At 41.6% G+C, this 21,441-nt stretch overlaps 1 protein-coding gene across 1 annotated transcript in view; it reads right to left on the bottom strand.

Annotated features, from left to right (window-relative positions):
* kdm6a (lysine (K)-specific demethylase 6A) overlaps positions 1-21,441 on the bottom strand; it is a 44,240-nt gene that overhangs the window by 8,720 nt on the left and 14,079 nt on the right. Inside the window, exons 6-16 of the mRNA XM_042427059.1 lie at positions 16,736-16,856; positions 13,031-13,085; positions 12,585-12,619; positions 7,618-7,711; positions 4,649-4,775; positions 4,120-4,218; positions 3,604-3,823; positions 3,068-3,208; positions 1,741-1,833; positions 1,569-1,646; positions 694-801 (exon numbers count right to left, since the gene is read on the bottom strand). Coding sequence (XP_042282993.1) covers positions 694-801; positions 1,569-1,646; positions 1,741-1,833; positions 3,068-3,208; positions 3,604-3,823; positions 4,120-4,218; positions 4,649-4,775; positions 7,618-7,711; positions 12,585-12,619; positions 13,031-13,085; positions 16,736-16,856 — 1,171 coding nt within the window. The remainder of the gene's footprint in view (positions 1-693; positions 802-1,568; positions 1,647-1,740; positions 1,834-3,067; positions 3,209-3,603; positions 3,824-4,119; positions 4,219-4,648; positions 4,776-7,617; positions 7,712-12,584; positions 12,620-13,030; positions 13,086-16,735; positions 16,857-21,441) is intronic.

Genomic DNA, 21,441 nt, shown 5'->3' with positions numbered 1-21,441 from the left:
CAACAAACAGGAACTCTGACAAACATTGCAATTTCTCAATAACTCACTGTATTGCTAAATCAGCACAAGTGAACTTATCAGGCAGACAGGAGCATCACATGGCAGATGCAACATTTATGTAGGGATGCACAATAATATCTGCACATCATCGGTATCTGCTGATAAAGGCTTTAAAATGAAATATCTGCTTCAGCCTGTAATGAACATTTCTGCTGATATGGGGGTCAGTGCTCCGTTTGGATCCACACAGAGAGAGGCTAGCTGGCTGTACCACCCAGCTAGCCCCGGCTAGCCCCGGCTAGCCCCGTCTCTCCGTGTGGATCCGACCGAGCCCTGGTTTGTTATTCAGGTTAAAATGGGAAGAAGCAGCAGGTAGTCAGGCAGCTGAGTGAAGTGGAGCCTGCAGAGGAAGCACCGAGACCATCAGGGTGAAACGGTCCATCTCAGCTGAGAGGATGAACCACTCTGTTTGAAAAAACTTCTTCTTCTTTTTGGTTTATAACGGCGGTTTGCAACCAGAGTATTAGGTGCATGGCCACCACCTTCTGCTATGGAGCGTGGACCAGAGATTAAATCCTTCCCCTTAATCCTGTCTGTCAAATAAACTCAAAGAAAACTCTACTGCTCGACCCACTTGGCAGGTTCATTAAAGTTTTAATGCTGAACTCCTGAACTTGAGTAGCGTGTGTGTACCTGCTGCTGATGTTGCTGCATGAGGGAGAACTGGTTCTCCAACTGCTCCAGCATCTGCACCTGGAGGGGCTTGAGGTTAGCTTGGTTGGTCCGCAAGTGATCCAGGAGCTGCACATTTGAAACATTTTTGTGTTAATTCAGAAGCTCAAAATTAGTTTAAACAATCAGTTAAACAAATCCTACATAGTTTGCACAGAAAAGAAATGGTTTCAAACTAAAGACCTGTGCACAAAAATGTTTTTTGTCCAAAACGCCTGATGTAAAACTGATGTTTGGTCTTTTATGTTTATGCTCATCTACACATACTGTACACATCTACGTGATAAATAGTTTATGGACATTTTTGATTTTGCACACCTGTGAAGAGGCTAAGAAGAGTTCAACTTGGTATTTATAAATCAACTTTACCAAGGACACACGTATTTTTTGTTTCCCGCTGATCTGTCCATCATACCCGCTCATCAAGATTGTTCTTGTGTCTTTGATGTCAAGCTTCCAGTATTTTTAGCAACCTGCATCTGCTCACACTTCCTTTTCCTATCAAGGTGGAGTTAAACTTGTGAAGCCCAGTTTACAGCAGGCTTCTTTTGTTGATGCCTCATTATCAAAAATCTCCAAAACAACCGAAGCCTAAGCTGACCAATCACAGTTCTCTTCACAGGCCACACATGTCGGCTCTGTTGCTATGCTATAACCTATACTGGGTAGAAGACATGCTTCAGGGGTGAGAAAATCATGTATTTTAATTCTGAGAGTGAACTTCTGCACATCTGACTCAGTGTATAAGGTTTCCTTGAATTTTTCCCGATGCCAGATTAAATAAAATGCAAACAAAAAAGTTCAATTTAGCATACAAGACATGAGAGGGTTCCTACCTGAAGCTTCTGTGGCGTTAGGTACCAGCTGGGGATCTGCTGTTGATTGGGGCTGTTTGCCCATGAATCTGCAGCACCCTGTACCCGAGACAAAAAGAAAAAGAAAATCTGTATCCCTGCTCGAACTCTCTATTGCTCAGCAGAATAGTGATGTTAATGTTCTTAGCAGTACCTTAGCTGGGCTGGCAGTGCGTTTCCTTTTGGCAGGACTGGCCTGTGGGTCTGTGTGATTGCTGGCGGCCTGGCCTGCCTCCCCTTTACAGGCCTAGAAATCCAGCACAGGAACATAAGTTGTGAGTTCTTTTCTTCCCTTCTTCAACAAAACCACAGTTCAAAATGTGCACTAATCTAATGAAAAACACAATCATAAATCCAAACTTTTCTGCACAATGACATCGGATACACTGACTACATTTACATGCACAACAATTTGAGCGTTTAAATAATGCATGTATGGCAATACTCCAATTAAAATATGGTTTGTGGTAACACCTTAATCTAATTGACAGTTGTTGATTAAGGTCATAATCAGAGTATTCATGCTGTGATTGTGGGATAATGCAACATTAGTTGCATTAGTGGAGGGTTGTTTAGACATGCAGACCACATATTCTGGTCACTCCAGAGTTTTCACTGGTTGTTGACACTTTCCCGCCTTCCCAGCCATGGGTCGCATCATAAATAATGATTACCCATAAAAGTTGATTATATTTAATCACTCACACCTCAAACTTCAATACTGGAGCAAGTAGAAGTCAACTAACATCTGTTTTTCTTCGAATTACTTTTATTAAAAACAGAGCGACTGCTAATGATGGAAGTGATGTTATTCCAAAATAGGATGATGTCAGTGTTCAAGATTGTAATAGACAAAACTGCATGAAAACAGCGCAGATGTGTACAAAAAAACAAAACAAAGATGTGTTGATGGTGGTTGAGGATCAGCCTGTTTACCTAATGTGCATGGCTGAGATTTGTCTAATGAGGGATGTGACAAGTAAAAACCAGCTGCTCCAGTTTGAATCATTTTTTAAAAAGAACAACTGAGATAAAACTGTCAAATACATGACACAGAAACACATGCATTTATACTACTTAATATACTGTATCCATTAAACATGCAGCATATTCAGTCTTGCAGTTTGCCAAGTATGTTGCAATGACATCTCTGCGTTAATAATAAGTTCTTTATAGCGTTCCTTAATCATTTTTACAATTGTCATGTGACCCAGAGAGGTGCTATGAGGGTCAACTACTCAAATAATTAGATTACTGTAATACAGGCCTTGCTCCAATTCCTTCAGACTCTGTCCCATTTTATCTTTTGTCGCCAAAGCCCATATTGAGTGTAAACTAGAATTTTAAATACATTAATACTGTCTGTTTAGGATAAAACATCTGAAAGTATCAGAGCAAGGCTTCAGTTTAATATTCCTCATAAATATATTGTTCAAGTAGTTTCCAAAAGGCTGGAGTCTCTTGTATAAGCTGGGTCTCACCTGCTGTGCCTGTGCAGTGTTCAAGGCCCCCTGCCTGGACGTGAGCTCAGCAGGAATGGGTAGGCTCCACGCCTCCTCAATACTAGGAAGCATTTTACTCTTATTCTGCAGACTACCTGGCTGTAGGTTACACAACTGAGCCTAGGAGAAATTGTGTAAGACACATACTTTAGTGCTTAACTTGAGTCCAACAAGAAAGGCACTACACAAGACTACTTGTCACCCAAAAGGTGGCGTTTCAGGTAAGTGTATACAGAATATAACAAATGTTCAATGCCATGAATGTATGCTTTACAATTACAAGTGAGAAAAAAATGTGTTTAAACACACCAATATGAATTATTATTCATATCTCAGTGGTCAGAAATCAAAATGACAAAAAGCACAATCTGCATTTTTTTAAAAAGCTGATTGCTTTGGAAATGCTTGGCAATAAACACATCACTTCAATACACACACACACGCACCAAAATACTCCACAACATCTAACAAACGGGGTTGCTTGATGGTATTATTCATCTAAATGCCAGCCCTACCTGCAGCAGTTTGATGCGTTGTGTGAGTGCAGCAGTGTTGAGGCAGGTCTTGCTGCGTGTAGCATTGATGTAGCATTTGATAGCGTCATGCGGCTGGCCGCAGGATTCGTAGAGTGTGCCCAGGTCCATCCAGGCGGCGGAGTGGTTGTGGTCCAGTTGAACAGCACAGATGTAGGCCTGCAGTGCGTCCATAGGCTGGTTCTGCTGCTGGTAGAGCACCCTGGAGGCAAAGGCAAGGAGGGCAGGTGATTGTCTTGCCAATGTCCAGGATTTAGGTCCTCATCTTTCTGAGCCATACCAACTCTCAATGCGTCTTACATCCATCTAAAACACCCTTTCTCACTCTCATTTTGCTTTGTTATCCACCTCTCACACTACAGTTGCTGTAGCTCCATGAGGCATTTTGAGAGCCTCAGCACAAGCCACCCTTGAACAGATGGATCAACCATTTCCCCAAGCAAGACATGTTACATATGCCTCTCAGTATAACGAGACAGCGCCCGATTCTGTTCTTACCCTATGGAGCACCAGGTGTCAGCACTGGCCTCCGACTTATCAATGGACTGACGATAGGAGATGAAGGCATCCTGCACCTTCCCAATACTGGAGTAGCACCTGGAGGAGAAGAGACGGACAAAGAATCAATTCATCTATCATCTTTATCTACATGTACCATTTTTTTCATAATTTGCATGTTTTGTTCATTAGCATGTTTCCATTAGTTGCAGTGCGTTGAGCTCTCTTGCCCACCAGAAATATATTTTGTTAAATAAAAAAATACAATGTAAACCAGCAAATTTGGGCGCATGCCAATCTGATCCAACACCTGCTATTTGCCTCCATTTGCCTCCAATTTGGTGTGAAGCCCATGCCTGCATGCGCATTAATCACTACATTCAACCATCATAAAGCTCAAGTACTCGAGATTATTATCAAAGAACCCTGGCAGATGGCTTTTGGGTAAAACAAACAGCCTAATCAGTACTAAAAGGTTAGAGGCCAGCCCTGAAAAATTATCAAACATTCACGCCCTTGTTTGTCTTACCTGCCGAGAAAGTACCAGGACTGGCCAGAGTTCGGGTCTGCTTCTAGAGACTTCTGCAGACACTGGATGGCATAGCTGTCCTTGGTGCCTTTATCCCCCAGCTGCTCCACCGTGTGATGCATCCAGCCTGGAAGGGCAGAGCAAAAGTTCAGGGCTGAGTATGCAAGATCAGGCTCAAACAACACTGACAAAACTATCTGGCTTTGCCCTTATATTTAAAGGCTAAATTACAACCAGTACTCAGTAGTTTCTTTTATGTGTACTTGTAGATTTAAAGCGATGTAGAACAGGTAAAGTCACCTAGCTGAACCCACAGACACAATATGCCATCAAAAAGGTGAATCCACTGTCTCATGTGCAAATAGAAGAGTCTCAAACAAAACAAATGGCCTGTCCTTGCAAAGCTCTTCAATGAAAGAGGAAGGGAGGAAAGAAGCAGACAAAGAGGGGGAGGGGGTCTTCCTCTCACACAAAACACAAACACACACACACACACACACACACATATACTTACTTCAAAAGGTCTCACATGAGCCAGCCTTTACAAACAACTCCTCCCAACGCACACACACCCAAAGCACACAAGGTAGAGATGGGCATTTTACAGCAAATAAACAATCTCTCAGGAAGACAGTCGCAGTGCAATCACAGACCTCCCCGGTTCATCTCCTACACACCTGTGGCAAGTTCCACAGGTCACCATGACAACCTCAGCGGGCTAGACTGGGAATGGTTTTTACAACTGGGTGAACGGGTGGGGGGTGGCTGTCTACGCTGCGGCTGAAGAAAAATGGAAATCTCTCTGCGTTTGCACAAGAAAATGTCTGGAGGAGTGTTAATCTAGAATTCTGACTGAAGCTATGCTTTAATGATTATAAACCTGTAGATACAGTTAAAGCTTTATTTATAAACCGCCATGAACACAAATCAACCACCAAATGCAGGTAAATTTGAAATTTGGAGCTTGACATAACCTGCTTTATTCACACTATTTGAAAGATGGTAACAAATCAAATTTTCTGTTAATACAAAGCAACTGAATCACCTCACATGATTTGACACAGTAAAACTGAAGTTCTATGCGGTTCTATTTGGTACGCCATGTAAATATTGACTGCTACGCTCTCTGAGCTCAAGAGCACTTGACTGCTGCTGATACTTGACTTCTACATATTGGACTTGTTTAGTACTTCTGCAACAGACAACATATAATCATTCTGTCATTAAGGCTGTGAAGGAAAATCAAAGCTGCTAAAAGTATTCCATATAAAGCCAGCAGCATACCTCAAGAAATATCCACAACATCAACATATCTGTCTACAGTAAGTGAAGAGATAAGATGAAGAGACTGAAACCATCATTACTGCCTCCCACAGTCTTGAAGGATGTCCTGAAACCCAAATGTATATATCCAACTCCTAATGTGTAGCTCTAAAATTAGCTTTCACTGTCAGTTTTTTTGATGACAAATAAAAAGCATACTATAATGGCCTATTTTCCTTTAGTAGTTACATTTGAAAAAGTGGGGTCATCCTCTATCTTAGGACTAGACAATTCATAACATCAGATATTCTTTTTGAATGGAGAGAGTGTTGCAGTGTTGCATTACTGGCTGTTTGTAGGCTAGTGAGTGTCTTCAAGTACATTTATAGCGTGTCTTTTAGAGTTAGTCGGCCCTAAAAATGTTTTTGTTTGCCCAGTTTTACCAACAGGAATTTATAAGGCTTCTGAAATCAATAACAAGTGAAAATGAGTCCAAAGCATCTCCTGATGTCTTTACTGCAAAAAAAACATGGACCAAATCATCTGTCAAGCAACCAAGAATTACAGCCGTCACATGTGGAAGACCTTATAAAAAGACATTAAGACAGTCTGAAAAATGCTAACTGCCAGAGAGAATCATTTTGACCGCTTCCCAAAGCCTGACGGGAATATGTACAAGTTAGTGACTGATAAACACGCGACATAAATGTGGGATTTGCATTCTGCTTTACTGGTTAATCTCCGTTGTCATGACTACATGTCGTAGCACATTTGCATTAACTTGAACATTTATCAGATTTTTCTTAGCACTTCATGTGGTGTCACCTGTCACTGTGTATCACTGTGATTAGCATCTTCTCGGGTTGCGAGCCGTCTCTGGAAATAGCTTTTTACAAGATCAACAAAACACAATGATACACCAGATGAGTTCAGCTTACAGCTTTGTAGCGCGCTGGAGACTTAGTGAACCGAGATGCAACAAACCTGAGCTAAACCGTTTTGTTTGACTCCGGCCGACAAATGTTATTGTTTCAGTTTTATTTCTTACTGTTGCATCTAATTCAAATATTCCATCTGCCTCTGATCCACATTATCAGCACAATCAGACCTATTGTCATGGAATGATCAACAAATGATTTCAGATTTGCGACATAGATAATATTTCATGCGGTTAACATATTTTTTCTTCAAGCAACATCACAGTAAAACATTACGACACAACTCTAAGTTTGTGTAATTGTCATAAAAAAATCTAAAATTCTCCCCAATCATTCAGGAGTGTGTACAGAGTTAAATTTAAGTTTATACATAGTGAGATTTGATTGCAACATGATATTTATAGGCAAAATAGTTTTCCAAACTCCTCTTCTTAAAGAGCTAATGCAACATAATTTTGCATGTGTGTTGCCCATGCGTCTCTACACTCTCTGTGGGGGGAAGGGAACGAGAGAAAACAAAGCGCTGTTGCAACAGACACGCTGACACCATCACTTTGAAAAACAGGTACAAAGTAGCGGAAAACTAGCGTGGGAACAAATACAACTCAACCAAAAGACAGCATGTAGTATAATGCACACAAAGCACAATCCCAATACCATACAAAGTAGTTAAAGATAAAGAATACCAAAAAACAAATTACACCGAGTGTAATCTGTTACATGGGGAGACAAGAGTATGAGATTATTCCATGACTGAGCGACACTCACCAAGTTGTTGCAGTGTGGTTGCCTTCACCTGTGCAGGAAGATTTTCTGTCTGCAAAAGACTTTCATACGCTTCTTTCGCCGCTCTGTACTTCTTCTGCAGGCAGAATGAGAGGAGGAAAACGAAGAGAGAGAGAGAGAGAGGGAGAGAGACGGAGAGGTTGTTTAAGCCAGACAGGAGGGTCAGTGTGTTTTATGGTTCTATCTGGACAGACACAAAGAGTCTAAAGACCTCCGCACACTTGTAATGACCAGCCAGACAAACACACACACACACACACACACACACACACACACACACGGGGGAGGGTCAGAGTGGAAGACGACAGGCCAGACTCAACACGTCTGGAAGCTTTAAGTGTGTGCGTGTCTGCGCTTAGGTGTATATGTGTGTCCGTTGCAGTCCATGCTTTGTATTTTGGGGAAACCTGAGATGTCCGCCTTGAGCTGCGCCCACTGTTTGTTTTAACTTGGCGACCTTATTGACCTTGGGCCTGAAACGATACGTAGAGGTGTGTGCATGCAGGCTGAATGTTCTCTTATCAGCTCAAACGCAGTCGTCTTAGAAGCAACCACCCCCAATCTCTACAGACCCTAAAGCTCCAAATGTCCAGGAGTGTGTGTGTGTGTGTGTGTGTGTGAGCGTATATGCATGCACACACACACACACACACACACTGTCTGGTCCTGGACTCTTCCTGTCTGTGCACCATAAAGACACCTCAGGGTAAACACTGACACTTGGGGCATATAAATGAGGGAGCCTCTTAGTGGTTCCTTCCTGCTTGGACTAATGATTGTCATCCAGCCAGGCCTGGTCCAGACAACAAACATATAACATAACATATAAAATCTCAATAGTTATTTGACTCCCACGATCAACTCAAAGCACAAGACTCATTAAAACAAAAACCAAAGTAAAGAGGTAAAATCCTAAAAGCTAAAACAAAAAACAACTTTACTATTCCAGAAAAAAACATGCCCCACAATTATATACAGTTCACAACTTGCAAATGCCAAAATGGTTTATACTGGTTTATCAATTATCAAACCATGGCTGTGAATTAAATGCTATTTAGCAGCACAGTGGAAGTACACACTGTAACGCAATGCAATTCAATGACAGCCTAAAGACAGGAGCAGCACCATGTACTTAAATGTCTAAGTAAAACAGATGAAGCCTAAGAAGACACTTTGGATTGCACTTAATTGAATGCTGCATGAGTGACAGGTGGTAATGTAGCATGAATTTCAAGTTTCATAGTGTCCTGCGTGCCCCTTCCTCAAGAGTGTGCAGCCAGACAGCGTGAGTGAGTTGTCTAATGCTTTTCTCCCAGCTATTTTCACAGTTGTGGTTGTCAGTTTCTCCAAGTGTCACCTTTAAAGAAATCCAAGTAGATTTAGCTAAGTGTCGAGTTAATCTAATTTCCAACTGTGAGAAAGAAGCACTGGCTCTGTGTTGAACGGCTGGAATAAATCTTATCCTGTTAATAATAAAGTTGGTAAAGTAATGGAGAAAGTCAAGATGTCACTGTGAGTGATGGACCTACAGCTTACTACACTATTGTTGCTATGGTTACAATACTATAGTGTTGTAACCATAGCATACTGTTACTATGTTATAGTAACAAGTAATTTGTTAACAATATGTATCTATCCTACACAACAATATTTTCAAGTGACACTTAACTTGCAACTATTTTTATTTGTCATGGTGATCATTTTAATTTGCAAAGTGTAGTTATAATCATCTTTGGATACTATGTGGAGATCAACAGCAAATAAACAAATGTGCACACTTGGAAAAATCAGTCAGTATTCTCTGAAGTGTGTTCTTTCTTTGGTAGAGGCATTTCTTCATATATATATCTTCATATGATATAGGTGTGCTTCTCCATGCATCTCTCATAGGCTTCAATAGAAGTGGCACCAAGCAGATCTTAGAACGCTGGTATTGTGAAATAATGAGCCTTCCTTCTTTTCCGTCTCCTTGAGTCTAACAAGGTAGTGACTTTCATATCAAGAGGCACTTTTGAACCGCAAGAACTTTCTCACAGTTCTAAGAACTGTTTGAGGAACCACGCCTTTTTTATTGTGAGCGCAGTGCAGGAACTGGAAATGATCGCAGTTCTCAGAACGCTGTTTTGAGGGACTTTTTAAGCTCCTACTTCAGGTACTCTCCCAGCACAACAGGAACCTTGTGTGAGCTAAGTGTACGGTGATTGGTTTAGATGTAAGTATACACTGATTGGTTGAACTCATGAGCCAATGCAGCACCAGCAACCACTATTTTTAAAAACCTGTGTAAAACAACCGCCTTGTCTAAATTCATATGTCCCCTTTACAACACTGTTAGTATCATGAAACCCATGACACACAACAAACACACAGCTCTAATCACAGCGTTCTCTATCTTGTTGTTGTTGTTGTTGTTGTTACTACCAACCACTGGCCAGCTTATGTCACTTCAAGGTTCCTGTTGTTGGTGTGAATACAAAAAGAAAAAAAGCCCTCGAAGATATGAAGTTCTAGGCAGAGCTCCCCAGTGGTTAGTTCCTCTCAGGGAGTCCCTAGAACTGTTTGGTCCGAAAAGCGTGTGTTGCGGCCAAAACTGAAAATACTTGTCAATGACAAGCAACTGAACCCTATTAACAAAGCCTTTCGTCTATGACAGCAAAGATCAATAATTGCTCACAGAAAGCAATTACCCTAATAAAATCAAACAATGTTTAATGTGCAGACTCTGTTGGGGTGGCCCACTCAAAACATTTGCTCCCACTCACTAAACACATTTAGGGCCCGAGCATGAAAGTGCCAGGGCCCAATGGTCCCTGGCACGAAGTGTGAGGAAGCTATTGTTTTTGTGCAGATTATTATTATTATTATTATTATTGTTATTATCATCCGAGCACCAAGTGGTGTGAAGGCCTTATTGTATTTGAGGAAATTTCTTCTTCCTCTTTGCATTACAGTGGAATATTTGAGGGGAAATTATGTTCTATGGGTATTGAGAGTGTCAAAATGGCTCAATAGCGCCCCCTATAAAATACCAAAGTTAAAACCCTCACCTTTAAATTTGATGAAGATGAATGGAATTTGGGAGGCAGATTTAACATCTCCGGACTCTTGGAGCCATACCGTAAGTTCAACAGGAAGTCAGCTATTTTAAATTTAATGTGCAATTTCAATACAGTTTTTGCCATTTGCAGGCGTTGTTCTTTAACAAACTCCTCCTAGAGAATTAACCAGAGCAACAACAAATTTGGTGCTGCCTACTGTTCTCTAGCGCCACATAGCGGACACAGGAAGTGATATGTAACACCTTTGTGCAAAATCTGATAAGAGTCCAGGCCTGAAGACATCTACATGCCCGACTGCGGCACGCTCTGATGTGCACAAAAGTGTGAGGGCTGATAACGCAGATTAGTTGTCTGCAACTGTCATGATGAAATAAAAATAGCCGTTCCCATACTTCAACCACCAGTAACAGCTTGGTGATATAGCGTCATGTAACATCTATATACGTCCATCTATACATCTACACACAAGCTTTTCATTTGATGGACACCAAATTAAAAGGGCTAACGGCCAAACCACATAGAGAGACATCCGTCACTCGCACATCTCATGGAACGGATACGCTTCCATTTTATTAAATGTATCAATCCACACTGAGTTTGAGAGACCCAACCCAGGACCCCCTGTGTTTTTTTACTCTCCAAGTCTCCGAGTCACATTTAGTGAAGTGTAATCTGCACAGGTAGCCGTTTTAAAATCACAGAAATCCCCCGCTGTATATCTAGGTTTTGAACTTAGTAACAGTGTCTATATTGTTTGATCAAGGCTCCCAGTCTGCCTGTGAACTTGCCAGTTTCACTACAGGCAGATTCCCCTCACTGGCTATGGTGGGCAGGGAAATAAAATCAATGAATCAATAAATACAAACACTGTTGATTTCTTCCCATGAAGCTGACATGAAAATTATTTTGGCTCTGTAAATTTCTGCTGTCAGTCAGCCAGGTGAAGGCAGTTTGGCCGCCCGCTGTCCTCAGAAACTGCTGCTGACAGACGGCTGGTTCTGTGGGCAAATGCAGGCTGGCTGCGTTTTGTCTGTTCAGAACAGACAGAACGCACTTCTGTGCATCTTACGTCTCGCTTTCTATGTGGATTGCCAGTAAGAATATGATCATTCATTCCTTTGTGTAATTAAATGTCAAAACAAAGAAAGTTAAAAGATCAGTGTGCAACAACAGCTCCCAAGTCCTCTTACTCAAGCAAAGAGGAACATTTGAGGGTTAAAGGTGGAAATTATAGGCCTACAAAACATTAAGCTTTCATGAATGGTGCTAACAGTCACACGCTTCAGAATCACAGGCCATCACTTGGTAATGGAGTAAACAGGAGAAAATTCTCTGGCAATTCAATCTGGTTCAAAATGGTCCATAAAACAAAAAGAGAAACAGTAACCTAATTCAGTGACTTCAGTCAACAGAATAACCAACTACCCACGCATGTGTGTGTGTGTGTGTGTGTGTGTGTGTGTGTTTGTGTGTGTTTGTCAAGGCAAGATAAATGATCACTCACTAATCCCTCGCTCTACTACACAAGATAAATGATTAATTTCCTCTTACATTTAACCACAGGACCTTGAGAATTTGAAAGATATGATGTGAGCAAAAGAATAACAGCAAATAAATATAAATATATATATATATATATATATATATATATATATATATATATATATATATATATATATATATATATATATATATATATATATATATCTCAAACTTGCCATACTCAGAGAAAAAAAGAGAGAAAAGGGGAACACTGCAGCATTTTTTTTTTTTTTTAAATATTACAACTTGTTATAATTTCCAAATCTGTCTGTATGACTGTTCAAAAACGTGAGATACAATGTTAAACTACTCTTAATATTCAAACAGAAACTAGAATAGACAGCTTACCTGGATCTCATATAAATGAGCAATGTGGAACTGAACTGTGGGAAAAAAGAAAAAGAAAAAGGGTTAACATGTTAAAAAATGAAACATATTACATATTTAGCCCATGGACCTCTGTGGGTACAGATTGCAAACAGTATGGAGCACAGATGGGAGGGGGAGTAGGACAGTTTCCCCAGAGTGTGCCTGTAATCTGAAATCACAGTGTGTATGTGCAATGTGCTTGCAAACACTTCCAGCTCTCTCTCCTTGTGCTGTCTCCTAGGCAACCCCAGTCTTGGGCAGAGTCAGCAGGGAAACGGCAGCAGAGAGGAAAATTTGCTTTGTAGAAATATTCTTGTGCCCTTTCAATATGTAATATCTACAAGTGACGAGCTGGTGCATCTAATCTATTATTACATTACACTAGGTACCATGTGGCCTCTGGTAATAATAGCATTATTACTTACTTTCAGCTTTGGACAAAGTGCAGAGATTGGAGTCGATCAAAGCCAGCTGAAAATGCTGCAGAAAAGAAGGAGAAAAAAAAAGATATTTTATTATGACGGAAATGCATAAACCTGTACAAAATCAAGAGTCTGCATTTTCATGTTGCACATACAAATAGTGATTGCAGGATATAAAAAGAAACATTCCAACTAGTAACGATAGATCTCTGAACATAAAGCACCGGATGGTTAGGAAACCAGAGAGATTTTTTTTTTAATCCTCCTCCATCCTGTCTGCTTTACTAGAAGACTCTACAGATCTACAGCAAACTATGAATGAACCCTGTTGACTGTAACATGAGAGGAAACTGATAACTCGAGGGACTGAATCATCAATATTCTTGTCTCTGGATAATTCATCATGCTTCAACCTTCCCTCCATCCTCCTGTCCAACCAGAAGACCTCAAAATGAGACACTGACATCCAGTAATTATAATAGTAACCTATCCCATCATGTAAGGCAGATGTCTACAGAGACTTAGCTTGGCTGCCAAGGCGTGGCACGTTACTAGCCAATATCGACATCAAGGGTCATTGAACAGATTAGCACACGAGTACGTCACACAGCTACGGAGACAGCTATCTGGGTTTCTCTTGACTCCTCAGGGCTACCATACAACTGTCACTTCCCTTATATGTTGACATATTGGTACACCATGATTTTGAGCTTATGCTTTATTAAAGTATTGTGTACTGTAGTGCTTTAGGGAATCAGCCACCAGCAGATGAGAGCCACCTGAGCTGCTAGAGTGAAAAATATTAAATTACAGCTAGATGTCTGATCCTGTAATCCTGTAAAAGGGAACACTCAGGCACCCATAGGTAGCTTCAAGGTTGCACCGTGACCTAATGCAGTCACACACAGCGTTCGTGCGTTTAAAAAGGCGCCACCAATGTCTCTTATCTGGGTCAGTATGGACTCACAGCTCTTGAGACCTTCCTGAAACCAGGAACTGCCTACAAGAATCCAACACACAGACTGAGCTGCTGGTGTTGCCGTACTCCACTGGTCAACTGCAATGGATTTCTTAGAAGAAAAAAAAAAGGTGTGCTGTAACCTTAAAAGCAAATATCAGTATCTGCCATCTAGGCTGGGGCAAAAAAAAGATAGCTAACCACAAACACACACACACACACACTTAAAAGGAGGAGCCCGTAGCCTTGCAGCAGCAACTACACAGACGGTCAATGTCAGACAGATAAAAATCAAGCACCGTCCAGCTGGATCTTTCTTTGCATGCTTCACCCAGGGCCAATGGAGCTTCTACACTCTTGCACGTGCGCACTCACACAGACACACACACACACACACACACACACACACACACACACACACAGGACCCTGCTCAGAATAAACTCCTTTTTAAGCAGAGCTGTGAGGCACGAAACATCAGACATACTCATCACAGTCAGATGCCTAATGTCAGAGAATACACTCAAACACGTACGCAAATGCATTACCTAGATCGCTGTCATATCACACTCCTCTTGGAACCCCACTGCATCCTCCTGTAGATCTCTCCCTCGGTCTCCTCTATCCTTCCCTTCCTTCTCTTTCACACTTTGCTCTACCACCAGGCAGATAATGCAGCAGGATTGTCAGCTTGGCATTCCACCTCCCTCCCCATGTCTCGCCTTCCTCTCTCTCTCTCTCTCTCTCTGCTATCTTTCTTTTTTTCTCTCTCTCCCTCTCTCTCTCTCTCTCTCTCTCCCTCCCTCCCCTTCTTCTATCCTGGTGTCAGTGATTACTATTCAGCAGACAGCTGCAGTGGAGAGTGCAGAGAGATGACACACAATACCTCAAAGCTGGAACAGGCAGGCACACCACACACCCCACCCCCTCCTCCTCTCTCTCCCCTCCCTTCCTCTATCTCACCTTTTTTCTCAGCTCAAAGCTCTTCTCTATGGCTACACGGCTCTGTAGAGACAGCCAACTCATCACCTTACCGGTATACAGTGCACAAGCGCACTCTTGTCATTTCATTTCCCCGTTTCTCTCATTGGCTACATTAGCAGCCACTAATGGAATGGAGTCAGTGTGAGTGTCTGTGGACGTTCAGAGGAGCGTGGGGTTAAGAATATCAGTTAGGTCAAATCATGCAAAACTGCAGCGGCAGGGTCCTAATTGGGTTACAATGTATTCTCAGAAACTGCAGGCATCTCTCCATCATCAGAATGAATGTAGAGGAAGGGTATTTGAACATGCATCCTTCATAAAATCTGCCTCTACATCCCCTTCCTCCTCAAACTCATCATCTGCAGTCTTTTCTAACAATTTCCTGTTTTCCCTTCTCCATTTCCCTTCTCTGGTCTCTCTTACCTTTATTCAATCTCTGCTCCTCTAAACGTACACCCACTCCTCCCTGTAGACAACTGGGGCAGTCGTGTGCGTGTAGTGTGTGTGCGTGTGTCTGTCTGTGTGTGTGTAGGAGAGATTGTGTCAGTAGGTGTGTGATGCTGGCAATGAGCCGGGACTCAGAGGGAGGGGTGCATCCACGGCAGAGTGAGGACGTGCAGCACGTGCAGCCTACTTAGCTCAGCACTGAACCACCAAAGCCTCAACACACATATACATATATACATCATCTCTCACTCCACAGACTTGATTTAATTGTAGAGGGGTAGACAAAATATCAGTTACAATTGTAAAAATGCCATCCAATGTAACAGCCCTGCAATAAATACTAGCTTTTTGCAACTCATAATACTCAGCATGTCTGTTGAAACAATAACAGAACTACAGAAATAACAGGAATTACTCCATCCAGCACTTAGCCTGTGAGTAAACAACGGTTTGCATGACTAAATAGTATGCTAATGCATTAAAAAAGTACAAGAAATAGTCTTGTGACAGAATGTCTGGAGCGTGACAAAGCCTGAGATCAGATAGCAGTCTGTCCCTAAAGGGAACCAGGACTCTCAGACAACAATAGATCCATAGGCTCCAGTCAGAGAGCTCCTCGTTACTGTCTGTGCATCTACGGCTCACAGGTGTCAGGAAGATAGTAGCAGACAGGGCTTAGCTCAGACAGATGGGACAAATGATCCATCAGCCTTTGTTAATCTGAGGACTAGGGAGGTCAGGTCTATTTAGGCAGGAAGGAGGCTTCTATGACTACACATCAGGCACATAACGCAGAACGGAAATGATTCCACCGCGGTAATGTTGTTATAAACATACTGGGATGAATGGACGGAAATATCCATGGATCATACCGCTATATGTAAAGATTATTTCTTATAATATATCTGCTCACAATTGTTGCATGTTACTGCATTTGTAACTTACTGTGTGTTAATCTTGACTATTTCCATCTAAAGTGAGTATTCTGATTATATCTTTTTCCAAGAATCTCAATCAGTTTGATTTCATGTATTTTATATTGATCATTCTTAAAGCTAGAGCAATTCAAACTAATTATTTAGTAGATCAGTTGAGTCGAATTGGCATAATTTATAATAAACATATCAATGCAACAAATTAATCATTGCACCCAAACCATGATGATTGACTAAATATATCATCTTGAAAAGGTGCAAGTGAAATGCATTTTATGTGTTGCCAGGTTGACAACGCTGAAAATCAAAATTAAAACACAACTCCCTGAAGTTTTGAGTCGCTCCATCACACAAGTTTCAAATTTTTCCCAACCATTTGGATTTACCTTTAAGCTTGACTCGTAGTCTGTGTTGACTTTAAACATGAGTCCCAGTCTCAGATGAATCTCTTTAGCTCTTGAGAAACTGGGGTCAATGTAAAGCACCTCCTGGAACGCCTTGATTGCCCTGAAAAAAAAGACAAAGAAACAGAACATGTTAATTACAAATTTATACAAATATTTAGGCCAACCCTAACGGCAAATCTGAAAATAATCCATCTTGTGCCCTCGCCTAATTCTACTTTCACAAGACAAGAAATTCTGACATTTATACCCCATTCAGACCAACACAGTCACAGGATCTGTCTGTGCGGGTCGATACGCGTCAGCCAACCCTCCTCCAAGAGCCTCCTCTCAACCCGGGTTGAGTGTGGGTCAGAGGCTGCCTGGCTTTCATGACTTGGTGTTGCTACCAGGAATGGAAAGAAATTCTATGATACCAACATTTAAATGTCAGTTAACCAACTCGTCAAAAAAAAAAAAAAAAAAAGTGAGGGAGAGAGAGAAATCGAAAGCTCACGCGTGGGTAATCAAGAGAGGTATCGTGCATATGGACAGACAGAGGGGGTGAAACTGAAACTTCACTTTTATCTGATAATCATTCAAGGCAATTCTCAGATACATTTGTAGTTACTGAAATGTGGTGATGTCTGTACATACGCTGATCAGCTATAACTTTAAAACAACCTGCCTAATATTGTGTAGGTCCCCCTCATGCCACCAAAACAGCTCTGACCAATGGAGGCATGGACTCCAAAAAGACCTCTGAAGGTGTCCTCTGATATCTGGCACCAAGACCAGAGGTGGGGCCTCCATGGATCGGACTTATTTTTCCACCACATCCCACAGATTCTCAATCAGATTGAGATTTGGGGGAATTTGGTCAAGGTAACACCTTGAACTCTTTATCATGTTCCTCAAACCATTCCTAAATCATTTTTGCAGTGTGGCATTATCCAATTGTAAGAGGCCACTGCCATGAGAGAATACCATCACCATGACGGGGTGTACTTGGTCTGCACAATGTTTAGATAGGTGGTACATGTCAAAGTAACATCCACATGAATGCCAGGACCCAAGGTTTCCCTGCAGAACATTTCTCAGAGCATCATACTGCCTCCGCCGGTTGCCTTCTTCCCATAATGCATCCTGGTGCCATCTCTTCCCCAGGTGAACGATGCACAAGCACCCAGACATCCACATGACGTAAAAGAAAACATGAGTCATCACACCAGGCCACCTTCTTCCAAGGAAGGGCTCTACAGTGCAAGTATTTCACTCGCATTTGCCCCTAAAAATAGATATGTGTGAACTGGAAAAATAATTTACTTGCACACTGTGCGAGTACAAATTACAACCATAGGACTATATGAAACGCTAGAGGGCTTTTAAGTTGAAATGACAGATACAGGAAGTGGCGACACTCGGCCGACAAGGCAGTAACCATAGTAACTCAGTCAGGGACAGACTTGCACTCGCGCTGAAGAAGTATTTGGTACAGTGGTCAGCATGGGCACTCTGACTGATCTGCTGCTATTATTAGTATTAACTTTTTCAACACTTTGAGGAACAGTAGCTCTTCTGAGGGATCGGACTAGACGGGCTAGCTTTCACTTCCCACGTGCATCAATGAGCCTTGGGCACCCATGACCCTGTCGCAGGTTCACCTGTTGACCTTCCTTGGACAACATTTGGCAGGTCTGACCACTGCATACCACGAAGACCCCACAAGACCTGCTGTTTTGGAGATGCTCTGACTCAGTCATCCAGCCGTCACAATTTGGCTGTTGTCAAAGTCGCTCAGATACCTATGCTTGCCCATTTTTCCTGCTTCCAACACATCGCCTTCAAGAACTGACTGTTCACTTGCTGCCTAGTATATCCCACCTCTTGACAGGTACCATTTTAACAAGATAATCAATGTTATTCACTTTGCCTGTCAGTGGTTTTAATGTTTTGGCTGATCAGTATATAGAGCTCCAGAGGCTGTTGCAGACTGAAAACAGATTTACAAAACAGCCGTTATTTGGATAAACTGACCACATAATGGGAATCTACATGGTGACTTTCTCACCTGAAAAAATATCAAAACTTAATAAAAGTGACATTAACAGTTCTACAGTGGAAATTACAACAGCTTCTAGCCTGCTTTAAAATCTCTGCTACGTTGGTGATCCTTCCCCTTCCGCTACATAGCCAAGATGGCGTCCATTGAGAGTGAGAAGTGTTCAGCGCTCCACATTCAATTTTTTGACCATTATGAGTATACCATCCAGGTACTCATAGTGCGCTGCCTTTTGCCATAATTGTCAGTGTGAATGCACTTATACACTCGAAATAGCAAGCGTAAGTACAGAAGAACATGAATTAGGACACAGCATGTACTGTATTTTCCCTACATGTTGCATCCTTGGTAAGCGGGGCTAGGTATGTAACATTTGGCTTTGTGTATAAATGGTCACGTAAATTGAGCATGGTTAAAATGTTAATCTGCAGTGTTATTCAAGGTTGCTTTGTCACAATATCGAAAAAGTTGCATGTGCTATTTGAGCTGCACCATATTGGTCACTGTCAATACCTGTGTTCTCTTACATGTCATCTAATGTGTGTTGTATCAAAGTGTCTTAATAATAATTGCACAGTTAAAATTTATGTAATTGCGTACAAGCTATTGTACTTGTCTTAAAGGGACACTCCATCTGCGTTTGTTTTTTTTTCTGGGTTGTTCAAATGGAGGCGCCCACTCAGCATGGCAAAAAGCAGTGACTTTTTATACAGTGATAGATATACAACGAGCGATGTCGCAGTGCTGAGTCTAAGTGTGTGAGATGTTTATAAATGCTGGGAGCTCTGGAGGAGAGAGCCGAAAGCAGAGCCTGAGCTTCAGGACAAATAACACCCGTGAGTCACCCCGGATTCTGCTCTGATCCGGAGCCATTTACTGGCGGGACGAGAGCTCAGAGTTTATTTTTTAAACTTTGAATAGCATCAACAGTGTCTTCTGTCTGCGTGTCTGTCGGCACGTTTAGCAGAGCAGCAGCAACAGTGAGTGCTGGGGGGTTTATACCGGTTTATGTTGCAACGTCATCGTGCAGAAACCTATGTCAGTACGTGTGGGACAATGTTTTTAGAGGGGCATAGGTTTGATGCTAAAACTTATATACTTCAACCAAAATTTGAATCTTCAGGCTTTGAATGCATATGGAACACCACTTGGAAGCTACAGAATTATGTAAAAACCTAAAAAAAAAAAAAACCCAAAGGATTATGGACCCACTCTTCAAGGAAAGGTTTAATGATCAACATTTTAGAATGAAAAAAAAACTTCAATTTAAGACAATGATTGTTAAGTCTGGGACAGGTGCTTTCACAAACATTTACCACCTCCAACGCCAACACAAGAACTGGGCAATAGTGACAAAATTAAATATTACAATTTGACTCTGACTTTGATAATATAGTAATAATTGAGGGCTTTCACACCACTGTGCAGTAACTCGTCACCTCCAGTCATTTCAATGAGGGGAAGGTGGCAAAAGGGAGGTGGTTTTGATCATGGCAGGAAGTGTATGAAGCCGTTGCCACCCATGTGAACGCACACAGATTTTGCGCTGCCACCCAAAGTTCACCATGCTGAACTTCTGGCAGTAACTGCCTGGCTTTGGCCAATCAAATAGAAGAGGCCGGGTATTGTGAGTCAGAAAGAAGAACAATCATGGAAGATCTGATAATACCAGTGTCTGAATACCCGGAGTTGTACAACACTGTGCTGGCTACTTAGAAGGACAACCTGAAGAAAAACCGGGCCTTGGAAAACATCCCACCAGACTTCAGGTGACTGGTAAACTGGGGGCTTTTGGGTGGGTTGTACCAACGCTATGACGTTCACCTGCCTGTCATCGCAGCCTTGGACTTTAGTGGCAGCAGCTGCTTTAAAAATGCTTTGTTTTTTTGGGGAATGCTCTTGCAGGCAGGTGGTTGTCAGGGCGGTTACTGTGCTGTGGTTTGAAAGCCCTTAAACAGATATCAAAAAAGTAAAGTGTATTTGTTACAAAATAAAAGCAACATTTTTTAATGAAAAGGACAACACTTAATGATGCTGTTGACAGCTCTGCACTGTTGCTGCTTGAGCTAATGCTAGCCTCACAGTGACTGAAACAAGCTACTGCACTTCAGAGCCCCAAATCCTGGAGGTCTCCATTCTGAGCTTTGGAGGTGAGAAGCTTATAACATTGCTATAATGTGCTGATGCGTATGATGATGGTTTAATTGGAAGATTCTACATCCTGTTCTCTAACCACCAGCTGTCAGTCATACACACAAGACTAATGAGCTAACTAAATGCTTGTCTAAATGACATGAGGCGATCAGCCTGATGCTTTATTTAGAGACAGACTCACTCATTTGAACTGGACAGACACAGCCCACTCAGTCTTTCCAAACATCAAAAGGATACACAGGGGTATCACCTTTTATTACAGCTCTTTAAGAATTTTTTTAATAATGTGGGTTATTAAACTTGTGACTATTGCGATTTGAAAATTGTACTTGTTCAAATTTCCATTACAGATCAATCAATTTACTCTATTTTGAAATTTGATTAGTGTCAACCCAGTGACATTTGTGCCATTTGGTGAAGAAAAGCTTCCGGGTGAAGTTTTAGCAGCCTTAGAATTTGTCCTTCAGTTGTCGAAAAGAATCATTCAGTGTCT

This window comes from Thunnus maccoyii, chromosome 11 (assembly GCF_910596095.1).
Source record: "Thunnus maccoyii chromosome 11, fThuMac1.1, whole genome shotgun sequence".
NCBI lineage: Eukaryota > Metazoa > Chordata > Actinopteri > Scombriformes > Scombridae > Thunnus > Thunnus maccoyii.
Note: the sequence above shows the minus strand (reverse complement) of the source record. Positions and strands in the feature narration are given on the sequence as shown.